At 39.3% G+C, this 18776-nt stretch overlaps 1 protein-coding gene across 2 annotated transcripts in view; it reads right to left on the bottom strand.

Moving 5' to 3' along the window:
• Positions 1 to 838: 838 nt before the first annotated feature.
• The window catches only part of LOC121325155 (mastermind-like protein 3), a 139184-nt gene continuing 121246 nt past the window's right edge, over positions 839 to 18776 (bottom strand). The window contains exons 3-5 of one of the 2 annotated variants that reach the window (XM_041267475.1): positions 7057 to 7329; positions 5894 to 5978; positions 839 to 4687 (exon numbers count right to left, since the gene is read on the bottom strand). In XM_041267475.1, coding sequence (XP_041123409.1) covers positions 3693 to 4687; positions 5894 to 5978; positions 7057 to 7329 — 1353 coding nt within the window. In that variant the 3' untranslated portion in view covers positions 839 to 3692. The remainder of the gene's footprint in view (positions 4688 to 5893; positions 5979 to 7056; positions 7330 to 18776) is intronic. The other variant, XM_041267482.1, reaches the window with a different exon arrangement.

The raw sequence follows: 18776 nt of genomic DNA, 5'->3' as shown, positions 1-18776 counted from the left end.
AGTGGAATGTTGGTATATCCAGTATACAAGTGGTAGCCTGTATTATACTGTACGAGTTGAACACATTCCTTAGTAGATGCTTAATCCACCATGGGCATTATTATTTTTTACTTTCTAGAAATTAATTCTGTAAATCTTGCAGCAAACTGATAAAGCCCTGTATTTGTCTCTTTTGAAGAAATTAGTGGAACAAGCAGGTCCCTTACCTATTTTATGTTTTCGATTGAAACAAATCCTGTCCTATGACTTAGGTTTAAGAGATTTGAATTCTACACACTGTCGCTCTAGCCTGGTGTTGAGGTCGGTAGCCTGCAATGTAAAGGATCTACAATATCTTTCTATGCTTTGCAAAGGGCTGCGTTTTATTTGTACATTGCAATAAGTTTATTTTGTATACCTTGTATGTAGGAAATATAAATATAAAAGGTTGAATAAATGGAGTCACATTCACAAAAAAATAAGATAAAATAAAACTGCACACACACTGAATGAAGAGATCTCCAAATCCCTTGTATGCTTATTTTTTGTATTTGGTCGACGACATTCGCTAGGGCTACTTTCAGCAGAATTACTTGGTATGGCCATTTGGTAGAAAGTTGTGCAAGATCACGTCACAAAACAATACTGTATTTTCTCTGCTGAAGTCTCGTAAATATTTAAACATTGTGTGTGTGTGCTATATATGAGAGTTGTTCCTGCATCCCATTCCTGTGCTGTATGCATGTGCTTTAGAAATTATGGATGAACAAAGTAGAGTAATGGAGATTTTATAACATACATGAGCAGACAACACAATTAAAAAGGAAACACTCAAAAACAAAATACATTGAAAAGAAAATCTGAGTTCGAGTTCTTTTAATCTTATGATCGAGAACATTCTCTCGTTTATTTTTTGAAAAAAATGTGTTTGATGTAATCCCCCTGCATTAACATTTCAGAATTCTGTACAAGATAAAAAGAAATAAGCAGCTGCTTAAGGTACAGAGTAAAATCTCAAACTAGAAAAAACAACTCCAAAATAAAAATAGGGTTACAGTACAAATTAGTAGTCTGAAGTGCAATGGTATTGCTCTGATGAGTTTAAAAGTGGAAAATGAAATAAAAACACTTCTCTATTTTAAACAGCAATTTCTTTACACATAGTAGAGCCAGTATTATATGATGTATTTCAACCTGTAAAAACAGATTTACAAATAACCATTAGAATTTTTTTTATGATTTTTTTTTTTTTTTTTTTTTATTTTTTATTTATTATTTTTTTTAAACAGAACATGTATTTCAGCACCAAAAAGTACAAAAGAAAACCTTTTTTTTGGATAAAATAACCCTATGTGGGAAAAAACAAAGAAGTTCTACATTACTTGGTCCCGAACACACTGTATTTGGAGGAAGCTTTGAAGGACAACACAACTTTACATTAGGCTGAGCTGAATTGCCTGCCACACCATCAGATCTCCTCATTCTTGACAGGCTTGCATTTTGTCTGCAGTTTTAAAAACGCACAGATCCTGCCTCCACCCACCCAAACAACACAGGAACGGAACAGAAGCCTCCCCAGACAAGTAATAAATAAGCATCGTCTGACAACTGGAACTGGCTGGCTGGCTGCCATCCACACTGGAAGCAGACCGGGTGTAGATATTACCCTTTTATAAAACAAGAGCACGCCAAAAAAAAAAAAAAAAACATCAAATCAGATTTCTGATATTTCTGTAGTTACAGGGATACATGCTTCCTTTGGATGAGATGTAAAACCAAGGTACTACTGTAAGCGAGTTGTGATGCCTAATTTACCCCCTAGGCTCCCTTTACATAAAAAAGAAAAAAAAAAAAGCCAAATGTGGAAGTAGTGTTGGGGCCTTTTCCCAAGTTATTTCTTTATTATTTTACCTTTATTTTATCGGAAAGTCACTTGAGATTAAACTTTTTTTTTTTTACCAGTAAATACCTGACAAGAACAAAAAGTTTATTTTGACAGATAAAATACTCACAAAACTGGTTAAGACTACTGCACAGTCTGTATCAATCTGTATTTAATCCATCCACATAGACAAACTAAATCTTTAAATATCTCCCAAGTCTTTAAATATCTCACGAATATCTCTATTTTAAAAGAAAGTTCGCTATTTAAAAAAAACCTGATATATTTAAAAAACAGTCATGATAGTGTTCATGAAACCAAAACCTTGTTAAATTCATGACTTCAGAAGAAACCCTACTTTCCTTAAATTAAATTCGGACCGGTTTGACACTTGTCCATAATCTTATAAGTGTCAGTAATGTGTCAAGCCTGACAACTGAGAGACTATAATTGTAGGTTTATATATATTTGGTAGTTGTTTTTTGCTACCTTATTGTTTCACATATATATCTGAAGACACAAATGTATACCATGTGCGGTTTTTAAAATTAATCACAGCCGCGCTCTTTCACAATAATTACACATGACTTTTTAATTAATATTGCACAGCAATGATCCTATACAATATATTTTACTTTCACTGAATGTGGGTGGACATCAGATGCTTTCATTTGGTACAAGACTGTTGCAGTGGACTCTCGCTATAATGATCACACTGTTGTAACACAGGCACCAAGGACTGCTTCTCAACTCTTGACTCACTTCACCCAACTCCCCATACAAAAAAATGCGCTACTGCTACAAAAAAAAAAAAATGAAATCCAATAGAGTTGAGAAGAATTGCTTTCTGGTACATTGAACACCGGAAGCTTTATGGAAATGTACATCAATATTTCTATTGTCAAATATTTTGTGTAAATTGTAATAGAAATATAATTGAACGTATTTGCTGAAGTCATACAACATTATGGCATACAACTTACAATACTGTTAGAATGGGATAATGCCCAAACAGCCATTCAGATCTGTGGGAAGCTGCCAGTTTGCTCACAGTATAAAGCAGCGACTTGACCCAGTAGTTTCCTCGCTCAATGTTTCCCTTGCAACAAGCCACGCCTACTGCATCGGCCTAGTTGTTACACAAAGAGATACGATTGTTTCTCTTTTTTTTTCACAGTGCAGAAGTTTTCAACTTTCAGAAACTGCAGAGAAATGCAAGCCATTCAAACCAAACTTTTCACTTCAGAAAAACAAAAACAAAACAGAAATAAAAGGAGTCAAATCAGCTCATTAAATAATGGATATTTGTAACATTTTGGTACTACCCCAAAAAACACTGGATGAAATGTCTAAAACAGCATATACAATGCAAAGAAACAGACTGCATAAACTTTAAAAACAAAGTTAAAACACTTTTCATGTTCTCAGTTTTCTGGCCTATTGCTTGCCAATCCCCCCATCCCCCCTTTTACCTTGGAACTCGGCCCTAAAATGGAATTCCCGCCAATCCCAATTGAACATTGAGAAAAATCACAGTTGGGGGAGAGAAAATAAAATAATCTTTCTACTTCTTTCAGTACTACTCTGAGCTATGGGTTGCTAAAAAAAATTAAATGAAATCACGCACTCCTACAGAACTGCACAGTTTCAGCTTTACTACATCTCTGAACCAACTTGCACAGAGGTGACATTTTCTGGACAGCACACACAGGTGTCTGTGTGTGGGGTTTTTTTTTTTTTTCAGCTCATCAATGTTCTCAAAAAATGTATCCTTTTTTGTACAGTTTATGTTCACTTATAGTCCATGTAAACTTCTAATTCTCTCCTTTCACTATTGGTTTCCCAAAATTTCATCTATCCACTCGTCCGTCGAGCCTCCTTTCATTAACGAGTCCACCAGGTCTGCCCCATCTGCTAAGCTGGAGAACGAACCCCCGCCTGCTGACTGCCCGTAACTGAAAGACAAGTCCTGACTCACTGTCCGCTGGTAGCCTTGAGGCTGACCGCTTTGTAAGTAAGAACCGCCACCCATTTGCTGGCCGGGGCCTTGACTGAAAACATTCATGTTCGGAACCCCCTGGCTCATTCCAGCCATGACCATTGGCCTTGGCTGGTTGGTCCTTGGTTGTCCAGACATGTGCGGCATCATCTGCCCCCCCATAGCAGGGTTCATGGTTCTAATGTTTCCCGTAGGGTCCACAACAGACTGGCTCATTCCTTGAGGAAAGTGTTGCTTGGTCACGCGGGGCTGGCTAGACTGCATGGCATACGCTGAGCTGTTGTTGAAGGTCACCATTTCCCCACTAGTCCGCCCTGGCATACCCTGCTGCTGCCAGCCCTGTGCCCCCTGGACAGCACCTCCCATCATTTGAAGTCTTTGAGCTTGGACCTTTGGGATGGCTTGGCCGACCGGTGGTCCCTTCATTTGCTGCTGCTGCTGCTGCTGCTGTTGTTGGGACATGGCAGAGTTTATCAACATGCCTTGCCCGTATCCCCCAACCATCCCAACCCCTTGTCCTGCACTGGGTTGTCTCTGGCCCTGGGAAGGGTTGTGGGCCATGTTCATGCTGCTTTGGTTTGGGTGCTGCAACATTTGGTTCATTGCAGGGTTGATGCCGTACATGCCCTGTTGTCCACTCGGTGCGTTGCTGTATGCCATGCTCATCTCTGCCTGTCCAGCGACAGTCGACATCGTTCCAGAGTTGTGGACTGAGGCCATCTGGAGCATGCCCTGGCTCTGCTGCTGCTGCTGCTGCTGCTGCTGAAGCATCCGGGCGGTCCGAATATTCTGCAGAACCTGGTTCCTTGCAATTTCCTGTGGTGTGCCTGGAAAACAGAAACATTTGACAGCTCATGAATTGTAAAACAAATGATGTTGCTCTTGAGATTGCAGGGGTACCACACAAATGAATGGTGTTGATATACAGATGCACGTCATTGTGCTTCAGCATGTCTTAAGGAATACAACGTAATGGAGTTATTAACACAGTAATTCATGTGTCTTCCATCTCTCGCAAAAACAACCTATGATTTAAGGATGTGATAAACTATCCAGAACTAAATATATTGAGACTTTATAAACTATACAGAACTAAATATATTGACACTTCAAATTTCTCCTCTTCATTTAAATAAATAAAACTAAAAAATGAAACAGCTGTGTGATGAGCATTGGCATTAACTGGCTCTGCCTATCTCTTTCATGAATCTGAAGCCACTTAAATCAAGACATCTGAAATTTGTGGCTGGGGAAAGGTTTCCATGGAAACAGGCAGAGTATAAAAGTAAGAGACTTCAGATAGTTCAATCAATTCCTAAAAGAACTATAGAAATGCTATTGACTGTTATAAATTAACAATTACAAAACCCATAACAGCAGCACTGATATAAGAATGGCAATTCTCTAAGGGTTAACTAAACTGGTTTCCATGGGAACCTGACAAGAAAATCTATACATGAAGCATCATGGTACGAATACATATTGGCAGGTCCCCAGGTTGAATTCCTTACAGCCTGGACAGTCAAACTTACAATGATTTGCAAGGAGGTGAGATGTGAGGGGGTGTTGCTCATACAGCTACTAGTTTAAATGGCACTCAGTTGAGGGAAGGGAATTTGTTACCAGGAATAACGTATTAGTCTTTCACTATTCTTAATCTAGAGTGAACTTGAGTTTGTTTTACCTCACTTCCTACTCCTACTCCAACATAAAACATGCTAGCAGGTGATGCAACTTATAACTGGATTCAATGAAAAAATATATAGCTAGGGCAAAAGTTTAGCATCACCCTATAGAATTAACTAATTTTGTTCAAAAAGTTGAATGAAACCTTCAGAATAATGTTATGTAAACACATAGAATTATATACAGCTTTATAGTTTTGTATATATATATTAGTCTTGATCCTAAATGCTCTCATTTACATACCAGTCAGGCATACATTAGAGCGCTGCTATAGCCACTGTGCTTCCTAACAGACTCTAGAACACCTCTGGGGATCTGTATTAATTACAATTCAATTCAGGTCTTACCTTGGAACTGATTAACCTGCTGGACGGGATAGGGGTTTCTCTGCTGCTGGGGAAGCTGTCTTGGTAAATGTTGCTGTTGTAACTGCTGGGAAAAAAAATAAAATGAAACAAAAAATTGACTGGGCATCCAACTACCTTAGTGAATGACCCCCATAATTCTATCAACTGCAACTCCACCAGCTGGACATGCATGCAACTGGGGTCTCTGAATAGATTTATTTAGTTAGTGATGTGTTGTTCGTTGGGGGCTTTATATCGTGTTTGATGCTCAGCAGTTGGATATTGAGACAATGCCTGTGGTTTGATAAACAACCCAATATGTTTTTTGCATTATGTCCAGCTATATCAATATTCCCCTTTATATGTTCAAATTTTTTATTTATTTATTCCCAGTAAAGGTAAGTTACAGTAATAGAACACTGCGTAATAAATACATTTCGGTGAATTTTTTTTTGTTTTGTTTGGTTCCTTGGAGTTTATTTTAAACGTGAAAAGCCTCTTGGCATACACTGACAGGAAAGTAATCTTTAATTAATCCTTTGCTAATCTAAATCTGTTTTGCTTAGGTTAGCAGCTGTACACAGAGGAAAAGCAAAACTTACAAAATAACACAATAACAGAAGTTTGTCTCGATTTTGGTGGCTGTTCCATTTAAAAGTGGTTCAATTTATTCTGTATCTCTTCTCTGTTGAACACTTAAAGTTGCAATATTGGCATTAAATGTGCATGAGGCAGCAAACTTTACCTTCATTTTCAAACATGATGTGTTACTGCACTAGGTGAAAGAAAGCTCTGTTTGCTATCCTTATTTTTATGAAGTTACTGTTTCACTTCCTGGGTCATTTCACCTCAGTGTCTTGGGGGTCAAAGCATTTTACTGGCTGCAGAGCACGTCAATCAATAGGTGAAGCAGCTGGGTGGATAATGACAGGAACGAAGATGAAATGATTAAGGAAGTGTGAGATCACCTTAAAGCAAGGCTTTCAAATGGTGATTTCATTAGTGCAGCAACAGATATCATATTTTTAAAATGACGGTATTTCTTAGAACATGTGTTTCTTTCAAAACTGCACATTTGACACATATACCGTATAGTAAATAGAACTACACAACAGCTTTCATTTTTGCGGTTTCCCATCCTCTCACTGAGAAATGCACTGTACCTGTTCCGCTAGCATCTGATGTTGCTGCTGTTGCCTTTGTTCCCTAAGAAGCTGCTGCTGCTGCTGCTGCTTTTGCTGTTCCATCAAGTGTAACTGGACTCTCTGCTTCTCCTGCTCCATTATCATCTGCTTCATCATGGCTGCCTGCTGCTGGTTGCCTAGGTAACCAGGTGCCCCAGGGTTGGTACTCGGCACTGGGGCCACACTCCCAGGGCCTGGTAGACTAGGCTGCACGCAACCAGCCTGCCGCGAGATGCCAACTACATTCTGTTCCTACAAGAGAGAAAGAGCGAATGTGACTAAGATATATTAACTTCAAATCGTTTAGCTGAGGCAAAACAAAACCAGGCTGAAACATTAACCTTCTGTACATAAGTTATTATATTTTAGAGACCACGTTTCTTTTGTTAAAACTTGCTTACAAGAGGTTCCGTCACCAAGCAGGAAGATTATGAACGCATTATGAAAAAAATCAACAAATGATTAGCTGTGGTCCAGTTGTGTATTTTTTTTTTTTTTATTTTTTTTTTTTACCTGGGATGTAAACATTGTTACTCCCAGGTTAACAACAGGTTTGGATAGAAAGCTCAGAAAAGCACACAACAAGGGGATTTGAAACCTTGTTCTCAGGTCTTCCAATATTCAATGCCATTCCTCTCAAGGATGTAGTCTTTGTCTAAGTTTAATAAATTGGGTCCATGGTCATCTATACTTAATTACCTTTAACACAGCCTAATTTAAATTTATTTGCATGTTGATTTTTTAAAATTAACACAATTGGATAATAACTCAATAAGTCCCACAACCCCAAAGTATACTGCAGTATACTTCACGTGAAATGCAGGTCATCGTGTGAAAATGGGTGTTATGATATGCTCACAGGTAAATAAAAATTTACCCTATCCCTCTCTGTGGCCGTTATTTTCTGATTCTGATGAGCTGTTCTCCCAAACGCGCACACGCATCGCCACTTCACGTGTAAATAACCACACATGGAAACTCCCCTTTAGTAATCAAGTCAAGCAATGTTTTTCCCACACAAACAAAATAAGAAGAAAAGAAGAGGAGTTGATTTATCTTATTCTTTTAAAAGCAGATCCCTGTAATTTAGGGCCTGCTCTGAGAGGTGTAGAATTGTCGCTATGGAAACAAACATTCAACATAGCTACTAGAATGTGAGATTTGAGAGCAGACAGATCGAGAAGCTAAACTTTTTTTTTTTTTTTTTTTTTTTACCTCTCTGTGATGTATTTCATTTATAGCAACTCTACTCTATTTTGCCCTTAAATGGCTTCACTCAGAATTGTTGCAAAACACGTTTCTGGACAGTCTTATTGTACGTAGCACAAATAGGTACAGCCTTAACAGACTGTTAATACCATTCATTAACCATCTGTACTTGCAGGTCAGCATCAACAACCTGCTGCTCTGTATTCTATTCTGTACATGCTTCCTTCTGGGTGGTCTGTTTTTTATTTTGTTTAGTACCAAGTTAGTATAATGTATACAGACTTAAGGAAATGATAATGATAAGTAATAAAATACCTTTATTTACTTATGCCTCTAAATACAAAAGTCAAATAATTTGAAAAAGACTGAGCATAAGAATAAATGTACTGGCGATCATTTCGGAAGCAAATATACAACACCACTCCCGCCCCCATGTACACAACACCACTCCTGCCCCCATGTACACAACACCACTCCCTGCCCCCATGTACACAACACCACTCCCTGCCCCCATGTAAACAACACCACTCCCGCCCCCATGTACACAACACCACTCTCCACCCCCACGTGAACACGCTACTCCCGTACACAACACCACTCCCCGCCCCCATGTACACAATACCACTCCTGCCCCCATGTACACAACACCACTCCCTGCCCCCATGTACACAACACCACTCCCTGCCCCCATGTACACAACACCACTCTCCACCCCCCCCCTACTCCCGTACACAACACCACTCCCCGCCCCCATGTACACAATACCACTCCTGCCCCCATGTACACAACACCACTCCCTGCCCCCATGTACACAACATGTACCACTCCTGCCCCCATGTACCTACTCTCGTACCCACAACACCACTACACAACACCACTCCCCGCCCCCATGTACACAACACCACTCCTGCCCCCATGTACACAACAAGGGTGAACTCCTGCCCCACATGTACACACACCACTCCCTGCCCCCAGGTGGGGGGCGTGCAATGTGGTTTGTGCTGCCCCGTGGTACACAACCACTTTTGGTGAGGGGCATGAACTGCCATGTGAGGTACAGTACATTGTCTATGGTGAGGACGGGGAAAAACACAAATGTGTTGTGGTGAGGACGGGGTTTCATGTGTTGTGGCCTGGCCCCAGGGGTACAATTGCTGCAAAGAAACTATTGTTAAGAGTGCAGAATAAGAGGAAGAGACTTGCCTGGGCCAAAAAACACAGAAACTGGACGTTTGAGGTGTGCAAGTCGGTTTTATGGACCGATGAGTCAAAACTTGAAATATCTGGGTCCAACCGGCGAGTATTTGTAAGACGCAGAGAGGGTGAGCGCATGAGTTCTGCATGTGTGATTCCCACTGTCATGAAGGAGGCAGTGTCATGGTCTGGGGTTGCTTTGCTGGTGACAGAGTTGGTGATCTTTACCAAGTCCATGGCAAGCTCAACCAGCATGGCTATCATAGCATAGTTCAGAGGCATGCCATTCCATCAGGATTACGGCTAGTTGGGCAGTCCTTCATTTTTCAGTAAGATAAAGACCCGAAACACACCTCAACGTTGTGCAAGAACTATCTGGCAAAGAAGGAAAGTGAAGGACAACTTAATCTAATGACCTCAATCCCATAAAACTCGTATGGGACGAACAAGACAGAAGAGTTAAAGCAAAGCTACCCACAAGTGCCCTGCATCTCTGGGAATTGCTCTAGAAGAGCTGGGAAGACATGTCGGGTTTCCTGCTGAAACTTGTTAACCGAATGCCTCGTGTTTGTGAGGCTGTTATTAAGGCAAAGGGTGGCTATTTTGAGGAATCCAAGATTTAGAGACAATTTTAAATTTTCTTGACCATTGCTTTAATACTCCTCTTTTGTTTTGTTTTGTATATTGTAACATATGTTTTCATTTTCAAGTATTTACAGCGTAAAACATTGTCAAATATGACAAAAAGCCTAGTTTCCAGCAAGTGTACTCAAACTTTTGACTGGTACTGTACACAACACCACTACCGCTCCCATGTATGGCTGACCAAATCATGTTGGTTTTCAGGGATATTAACAGTAGCCAGCCACTGTAGTTTAGAGATTCCAGACACTTAGTGGGACCCAGGAGTACATACATGACTGTGGGTGGGTTTTTGCACATTTTCCCATTCCAAATATATGCATTGAAGTCATAGTAAAAGAAAGTGCCTGAAAAGTACACGATCAATCTGTGAATTGCCAACTTCTTTGATGAACGCTAAGAGAACCTCTCTTGTAACAAGTTGAAACATCTGCCGTCTTCCTCAACAAGGATGTAAGAACGCCTTTCTGCCAGAAGGTGGCAACATCGTTCTGTGCCGCCCCTATTCCTGGCCTTTTCCCAGCAGATGGCTTAATCATGATCAATGTTATAATTTTTCCCCCTCTCTTCCTCCTGGATAATGTGTCTAAGGCTGCGCCTCGTCAGTGAAGTGTGACAGCGTAGAGCAGGTAGCCTGGCAACTGAGAGCGTAATACTGAACAGATGGTGCTCATACAGCATGATGGACATCACACACTGCAGCCTGAGACAACCGAAAAACTCCCAGGGGACAGGAGGCCCACTTTACTCAAAATGAGATCTTGCGGCTGCCATACATCTTCCGCTTATGGATCATTGTCCCCCCTCAAACTCCTGTCCTTCTCCCAACCGGCTTCAGAGAAATCACGACAACTTGCATAAATGAGTCTCCTAAATGGATGTTTAACCAAACACCAAGTTTTGCATTATACATAACACAATACCTAACGCAGACAACAGCCACTGTTTAGAACGGAGACTCACTCCACCTACCGCTCACCTTTTTTGATCTGTTTATAAAATATTGTGGGCACTACCTGCTGCCATGTAAACAGGGGCACTGACAGACATTATCAGCTTCAATGTATCTCAATCTACCTTTTTTTTAGCACAATAATAATTAATATTTCCTCCAATACTTTAATTTCTAATGTGTTTCCAGTCAGCAGGAAACTGGACGTTGATAGCCTAGAAGCAAATATTTACCCAAGTTGACTCTCCAACAAGTTTGTACCATATGTAATCTTTTTCACATACTAGGTTGCCAGAAGGAATGTTAAAATTAGACTTGCATAATGCGACACCATAAAAAAATAATTAGAACAATAAAAAAAATGTCAATGATTGTAACATGCAATTTCATGACAGGGTACTGTTTTAGAACCCTAAGGAAAGTATTGAGACATAAATAAAGAGACTGCCTCATTGACTCTATTAGGCGTTGCATAACCCATCAGCAGTCCAAATTTGTGGGAAAATGTGCAGAAATACTGCAGAAATTTGAAATAGATATCTGTGTGTTCTGTGAAGCTTATGTGTTTAGTATTTGTATTAATAATGGTTTATAAAAATATAAGTCAAGTAAACAATCATTTCAAACAATGTATGGGTCAAGTATATCAAGTAGTCATCCACGTATAGGAAAACCTCCTAAGAGAACACTTCGCCTAAGGGAACACCCTTGTGGTGAAACAGAAATTTCTCCATCAGAAACGCTCCGCTTAAAGGAACAGGTACTTTGCTTAAAAAAAACACCTTACTGGCACCAAGCACCACTTACATAATATGTAGCTCGCAAATAATGCGCATTTAGCCATACATTGTAAAGGATAAAATGAAATATCAGTGGAAATTAAAGTATATACATACTGCATCACAATGTATCACATACGAATATAGTACAGATCTGAGTTTGAAAGCACGGTACATGTTATAAAGCAGAGGTGCAGAGTCTTACATTATTCACTTGTTCCATTTATTGCAGTTTACTGTTATCATTTTTCCCATATTTTTTTCATTAGATTCCCTATAAATTTTACCCTCTTGTGCAGCAATCTGACTCTTCATGTTGTCACGATTACCCAGAGAGACAAATGGAGGCACGATGGGTTGCAACAACTAGAAACATTTTGTTTATGTTGTTCCCTTAAAATAATACAAAACAACATTGGTGTTTCTTTTCTGCAGGTATAACCTCAAGTAAAAACCACCATTAAATACGTGGATGCTGATTTGAAATTGACAATTTTAAACAATAAAACACTTGATTTTACACTGTACAGTCAGTGAATTTGATTACAGTTTAGCACAATAAAACCTTGATTTTAAGTGGTATAATCACCTATGTGCACACACAAATAATACATTCTTTCTTCAGACAATCTAAGAGCATTACTTCAACACAAAGCCTGTCTACCCGCCTCCTTGTCTGTCCGCCGACCTCAGTCAAAAGGAATTGTGTATCTGCCTTCAGTATCTTTCAAAGCAAAATACGACTATACTGCAAGAATATCTTTCCATTTCAAGAATTACAGCAAGGTAGTTCTCAAACAAATTCTGTTGGTGTAAACTTATTGTTTATTCATAATCAACCACAATTAAATAGAGGTGAAAGATAAATACTGTTTTCAGGTTCCAGATATTACTGTACAAAGAAATGGCTGACCCTACTGCCAGGCAGCTCCAGAATCTGGATTGCTTCTGCAGTCTGTTCAGTCTCCTAAACTAGGGGATGGGTTACAAATCTCTTTCCCTCCCTCCCTCTCAGAGGGCCCCCGGTTGCCATGGACTTCATTACACTGTCTTGAGAAAACAGATTCTACTACACTACTCCTCCCCATGCTCATCTAGCCACCATATGATTGGTCTCTTTTTTTTTTTTATTCTCGACTGAAGAATGCAGCCGAGTTTAACACATACACTTTGAAAGCGCAAATAGCTTTAAAACACAATTTCTTCCAGTACCTTCCCTACCTCTTTACCGTGTTTAACTCAATTCATTTTCACTACAGCTGTGTCTACTACAAGCACTGATGTGAAGGAATGCACACTTAAATGAGCAGAAACACTAAAGTGTTGTTTCCGAGTATTGCCCACAGTCTAGGATTTCCTCTTTCCCACAAAGCCGTGCAAGGCTGTGACCTTTCAACAGGGAGAACATGAAAGACAAAGCCAACATAATTAGCATTCCACTGCAGCAGTGAGCACCAAAGTACAAATGATAACGTTTGAAACAAATTTGAAGTGTCTGTATGTGTAACAGAGAGCAGCAATTCTAGTGTTTGTGTCACACAAGAAACATGCTTGAGACCACCAGCACTTATTTCACATCACACCCTGCTCGGATAAGGCTAGACAGAAGCCCCAAGGTGAATGATACAAGAAAGAAAAATATATATATATATTATATGATATCTATTCTTTATATATATATATATAGCATTATATATATAATGTATATAAATAAATAAACAATTTTACACCCAAATTTCACAAACAAATTCTAAAAAAAATAGCAAAACAAAAGCTGCTGCAGCACGAAACTAAATGCTTTCTTGCTAATAGTGAGACTTAACTGTAAAATACAAACAGTACTGCATGCATTCTTCATCATCATAATACAGTGCCTGCAGGACAGCTTATTTTTCAGGAATTCTCTTAAATAGTGCATTAGAATATGAACCTGCAAGGGCAGTATACACTTGTGTAAAAATCAAGAAAGCAAACGTCAGAATAAACAAAAACATGTAGTTACTTTTAGTATTGCTACAGCACATATCTTATAACTCTGTTTTACAGTAACGCCTGATCAAACGTCAAGAGTATTTGGACATGCCCTGTCAAGAGCTATTGTGCTGCACTTCGTTTTACTGGCGGTTTACTTGAAATATGATACCTATCCCCTGTTCTACTGTTCAGTACATCAAACCACGTATCAAAAATCAGCAGCAGTTTTGTCTCAAGTACCACGAAAACCAGTGCTTCAGATACAGTGCAGGGATGCAAATACGACTGCACAGCACTTTGATCCATTCCTGGTTTTACTAAGAGTTTAATAAGACACACCTCAGCTTGTCTGCTATACACTTTGGCTAAACAAGCTCATAGGACAAACTGCTGGTGAAACCACTATGCAATAGGAGTCTTATTTCCATTCCTGCAGTTACACAGAAACTACTGTTTTGTCTCTTTTTTGAAAGGTTGTTTTATTTGCTCACCTGACCCCGCAGTGCAAGGAAGGTATTGCACACAAGACAAGGCAGGGGGAGAAATTTATAGCATGCAATAAAGCAGTACTGCAGAGAAGCAACGGGAACAGATTGCAGGATAGTTATAATAATGAGGAGCTCTTCTACTGCTGCAATTCCCTGAAATCGGTGTGCCTGCCGCAAACACTATAACATATGTGTCTAGAAATATGTAGAAAATTAATTAAAAATTACAACTGGAATAGCTTGGTTGGATAAGTGTCCACCCCTCTTGTAATAAAAATCCTAAATTAGCTCAGGTGTAACCAATCGCCTTCAAAATCACACACTGTAATGATTCACATGATTTCAGGATAAATTCAGCAGTTCCTGTAGGTTCCCTCTGCTGGGTAGTATATTTCAAAACAGAGTCAACCAAGAGCACCAAAGCGCTTTCAAAAGAACTCCAGGACAAAGTTGTTGAAAGACACAGATAAGCGGAAGGGTATAAAAAATGTCAAAGTCCTTGAATTTCCCTTGGAGCACGGTCAAGATGGTTATTAAGAAGTGGAAGGTGTATGGCACCAAGAACCTGCCTAAATCAGGCCGTCCCTCCAAACTGATCAGAGAGGCCAATGGCAACTTTGCAAGAACTATAGGCTTTTATGGCCAAGACAGGTCAAAGAGTGCAGGTGACAGAAATATCCCAAGCATTCTACAAATCTGGCCTGTGTGGTAGGGTAGCAAGAAGAAAGCCATTACCCAAGAAAGCCCACCTTGAATCCCGTTTGAAGTATGCAAAAAAAACACTCAGGAGATTATGTAGCCATGTGGCAAAAAGTTTTGTGGTCTGACGAAACTAAAATGGAACTAATTGGCCTAAATGCAAAGCGTTATGTTTGGCGCAAACCCAACACAGCTGATCACCCAAAGAACACCATCCCTACTGTGAAGCATGGTGGTGGTAGCATCATGTTATAGGGATGTTTCTCATTGGCAGGGACTGGGGCACTTGTCAAGAAAGAAGGGAAAATGAATGGAGCAAAGTACAGAGAAGTCCTTGAGGAAAACCTGCTGCCCTCTGCAAGAAAGCTAGAACTGGGACGGAAGCTCACCTTTCAGCATGACAATGACCCAAAGCACACAGCCAAACCTACACTGGAGTGGCTAAGGAACAAGCCCAGTCAGAGCCCTAACCTAAATCCAATTGAAATTTTGTGGCATGATTTGAAGACTGCTGTCCATCAACGCTCTCCTAGGAACTTGACATAGCTTGAACAGTTTTGTAAAGAATGGTCAAATATTGCCAAATCTAGGTGTGCAAAGTTGGTACATCAAATATTAACTCAAGGGGGGGGGGGGGGGGGGGGGGGGGGACTTAGAGACTTATCGAATTATGATGTGTCAGTTTTGTATTTTTAATGTATAATTTTTTTCTCAATAAAAACTTTTTTCCCCTTAACAGTGTGGAGTATGGTGTGTAGATAAGTGGAAAAAAATTCTCATTTAAATGCATGAAAACTGAGGCACTGACAACAAAATGTGAATATATATATATATATATATATAAAACCATGTGAAAAATCATGAGAAATAAAGTATAAAGTAAATAAAATTGGGCGATAATACTGCATGGCCGATCTTATTTTTTTCTTAACCTCACTCACTGAAATACTTGTTCAGTTCTCAAAAAGTAAGTTGTCTTGCATTTTACACATTGGTTGTCTCATTTGTACCTGTGAAATGACTGCAAGAGAAAAGAAAAATACAGCGAGAGAATAATGAAAAAAATAAATTCACCCTGGAAGAACTTGTTTGAATCGGGAGCTTGCTGCACATAAGATATTTATGTAACAGTCTGCCCTATATGCTATTTTTATATTAAGCCAAGTACAGACTGGCTTATAGAGAACATCACACAGGAAGTGTTTTTTAAAACTTTGATGCTAATGATGGCATTCCAATGTGTTACACAATTACAATGTCACTGCAGCCTCTCCTTTGCAATTCAATTACGAAACAGCCCCTGCTCTCAGTTGATTAAACCTTTCACCCAGCTCACTCCAAACCATCTTGATCTCACAGTTCCTTGAGTCAACTGTTGAATCCCTTCTCTGAAATCACTCATTAATTATAGCATTAATCTGCTGCATGACAAATCAAGTTTTATTTGCACTGTGTGCGCACAACTCAAAACAGGTTGCAGAGAGGCGCTGATATTTTATATTCTGATAAAAGAAGGGGACATAAGCTCACATCAAGAGCTCTTTAAGTTTCTTTTTTAGTTTTTTTTTTTTCTCAAATATCTATTTTAAATTGTATGAAAAAGGAAGCAAAATCACCTTGACATGTACTATTCATACCTTAAAAAGTCCAGTTCCTCGCCGAGTGCCATTCGACCTTGTTCAGGGTTTACACTGTACAAGCGCACTGTGACCAACACATTCTTTTACATCCAGAATTGAGGCTGCAGAGCACACAGGAATTTATATATATTTAGATTTTATGGTGGTCGCTGGCCCCCTGAGACACCTAGAAGCTGACTGCAGGTCATGAAAAGAACCAAACACAGCTCAGTGATCACAGACCATTTAGAATCCAGTTGTCAGACCGTACGTGGTTACAAGTACTGATAATCACATACCAGCCATTTCAATAGTGTGCCTGATGAGCATGGATCCTAGTGTTCTGCAATAAAAAACAACAAAATTCCCCAGATTTTATATATATATATATATATATATATATATATATATATATATATATATATATATATATATATATATATATATATATATATATAGACACACACACACACACAGTACCAGTCAAAAGTTTGAGTACACTTGCTGGAAACTAGTTTTTTTTTTTTTCATAACTGACAATGTTTCACGTCATATACGTTTCTGTAAATACTTGAAAATGAAAACACATGTTACAATATACAAAACAAAACAGGAGGAGTATCAAAGCATTGTTCAAGAAAATTGAAAATTGTCTCCAAATCTTGGATTCCTCAAAATAGCCACCCTTTGCCTTTATAATAGCCTAAGAAACACAAGGCATTCTGTTAACAAGTTTCAGCAGGAAATCACCAGACATGTCATCCCATCTCTTCTGCAGCAATTCCCAGAGATGTAAGGCACTTATGGGTAGCTTTGTTTAGAAAAGCTACCCTCTTCTGTCCAGTTCATCCCATACAAGTTCTATGGGACTGAGGTCTGGAGACTGGGCAGGATAGGTCATTAGATTGAGTTGTCCTTCACTTTCCTTCTTCACCAGATAGTTCTTGCACAGTTTTGAGATGTGTTTCGGGTCATTATCTTGCTGAAGAATGAAGGACTGCCGTAATCCTGATGGAATGGCATGCCTCTGAAGTATGCTATGATAGCCATGCTGGTTGAGCTTGCCATGGACTTGGTAAAGATCACCAACTCTGTCACCAGCAAAGCAACCTCAGACTATGACACTGCCTCCTCCATGCTTGACAGTGGGAACCACACATGCAGAACTCATGCGCTCACCCTCTCTGCGTCTTACAAATACTCAGCGGTTGGACCCAGATATTTCAAGTTTTGACTCATCGGTCCATAAAACTGACTTCCACTCCTCAAACGTCCAGTTTCTGTGTTTTTTGGCCAGGGCAAGTCTCTTCCTATTATTCTGCACTCTTAACAATGGGTTCTTTGCAGCAATTCTTTGTTAGGCCAGTCTCATGCAATCTCCTCTGAACAGTTGATGTTGAAACATCTGTACTTCTAGTAGCATTTAGCTGAGCTTGTATTTCAGGGGCAGTTACTCGCCTGTTTCACAGACTTGTGACTCAAATGAACTTGTTCTCTGATTCTGAGGTCAACCTTGACCTGCCTGACCTTGTTCGGTCCTCATGAGTGCCAGTTTCTTCAAATCGTTTGACGGTCTTGGCCACAGCACTTACAGACATTTGCAAAGTTCTTGCGATTTGTCTTAAAGATTGACCTTCATTTCTTAAAGTAGTTACAGACTGTCTTTTTTCTTTGCTTACCTGAGCGTATTTTGCCATTTTCTGCTCCCTTACATTCAGCAATGACAAACTTCTGCCTACGCTACCTATGTTTATAGTAATCATGGACCCTCACCTGTTAACAATAATTGGTGACAAAAGCTTAATTAGGTAACATGCTAGTTAACTCGGAGAACATCTAACAAAGACACTTATACTTAGGCCAGTGTTCTAACACCGTGTTATACACATTTCAGACTTAACTGACTTGGGCTTCAGACTGAAATCCCCTTGCGGGATTATTTCATTGAAATTGGCAAGATTTACATTAAATTTAAAAATTCCATTTTTGAATGCAATTCACTTATGATTATCAGCTTATATAAGTACACTTATCATATAATGTAATATTAAGTGTTTATAGACAAGTTTATACAGTTAAAAGCATAGATAATCATGAAAAACCTGGTTTCAGGCAGATGTACTCAAACTATTGACTGGTACTG

This window comes from Polyodon spathula, chromosome 1 (assembly GCF_017654505.1).
Source record: "Polyodon spathula isolate WHYD16114869_AA chromosome 1, ASM1765450v1, whole genome shotgun sequence".
Taxonomy (NCBI): Eukaryota; Metazoa; Chordata; class Actinopteri; order Acipenseriformes; family Polyodontidae; genus Polyodon; species Polyodon spathula.
The sequence above is the reverse complement of the archived record's forward strand: the minus strand, read 5'-3'. Positions and strand labels throughout refer to the sequence as shown.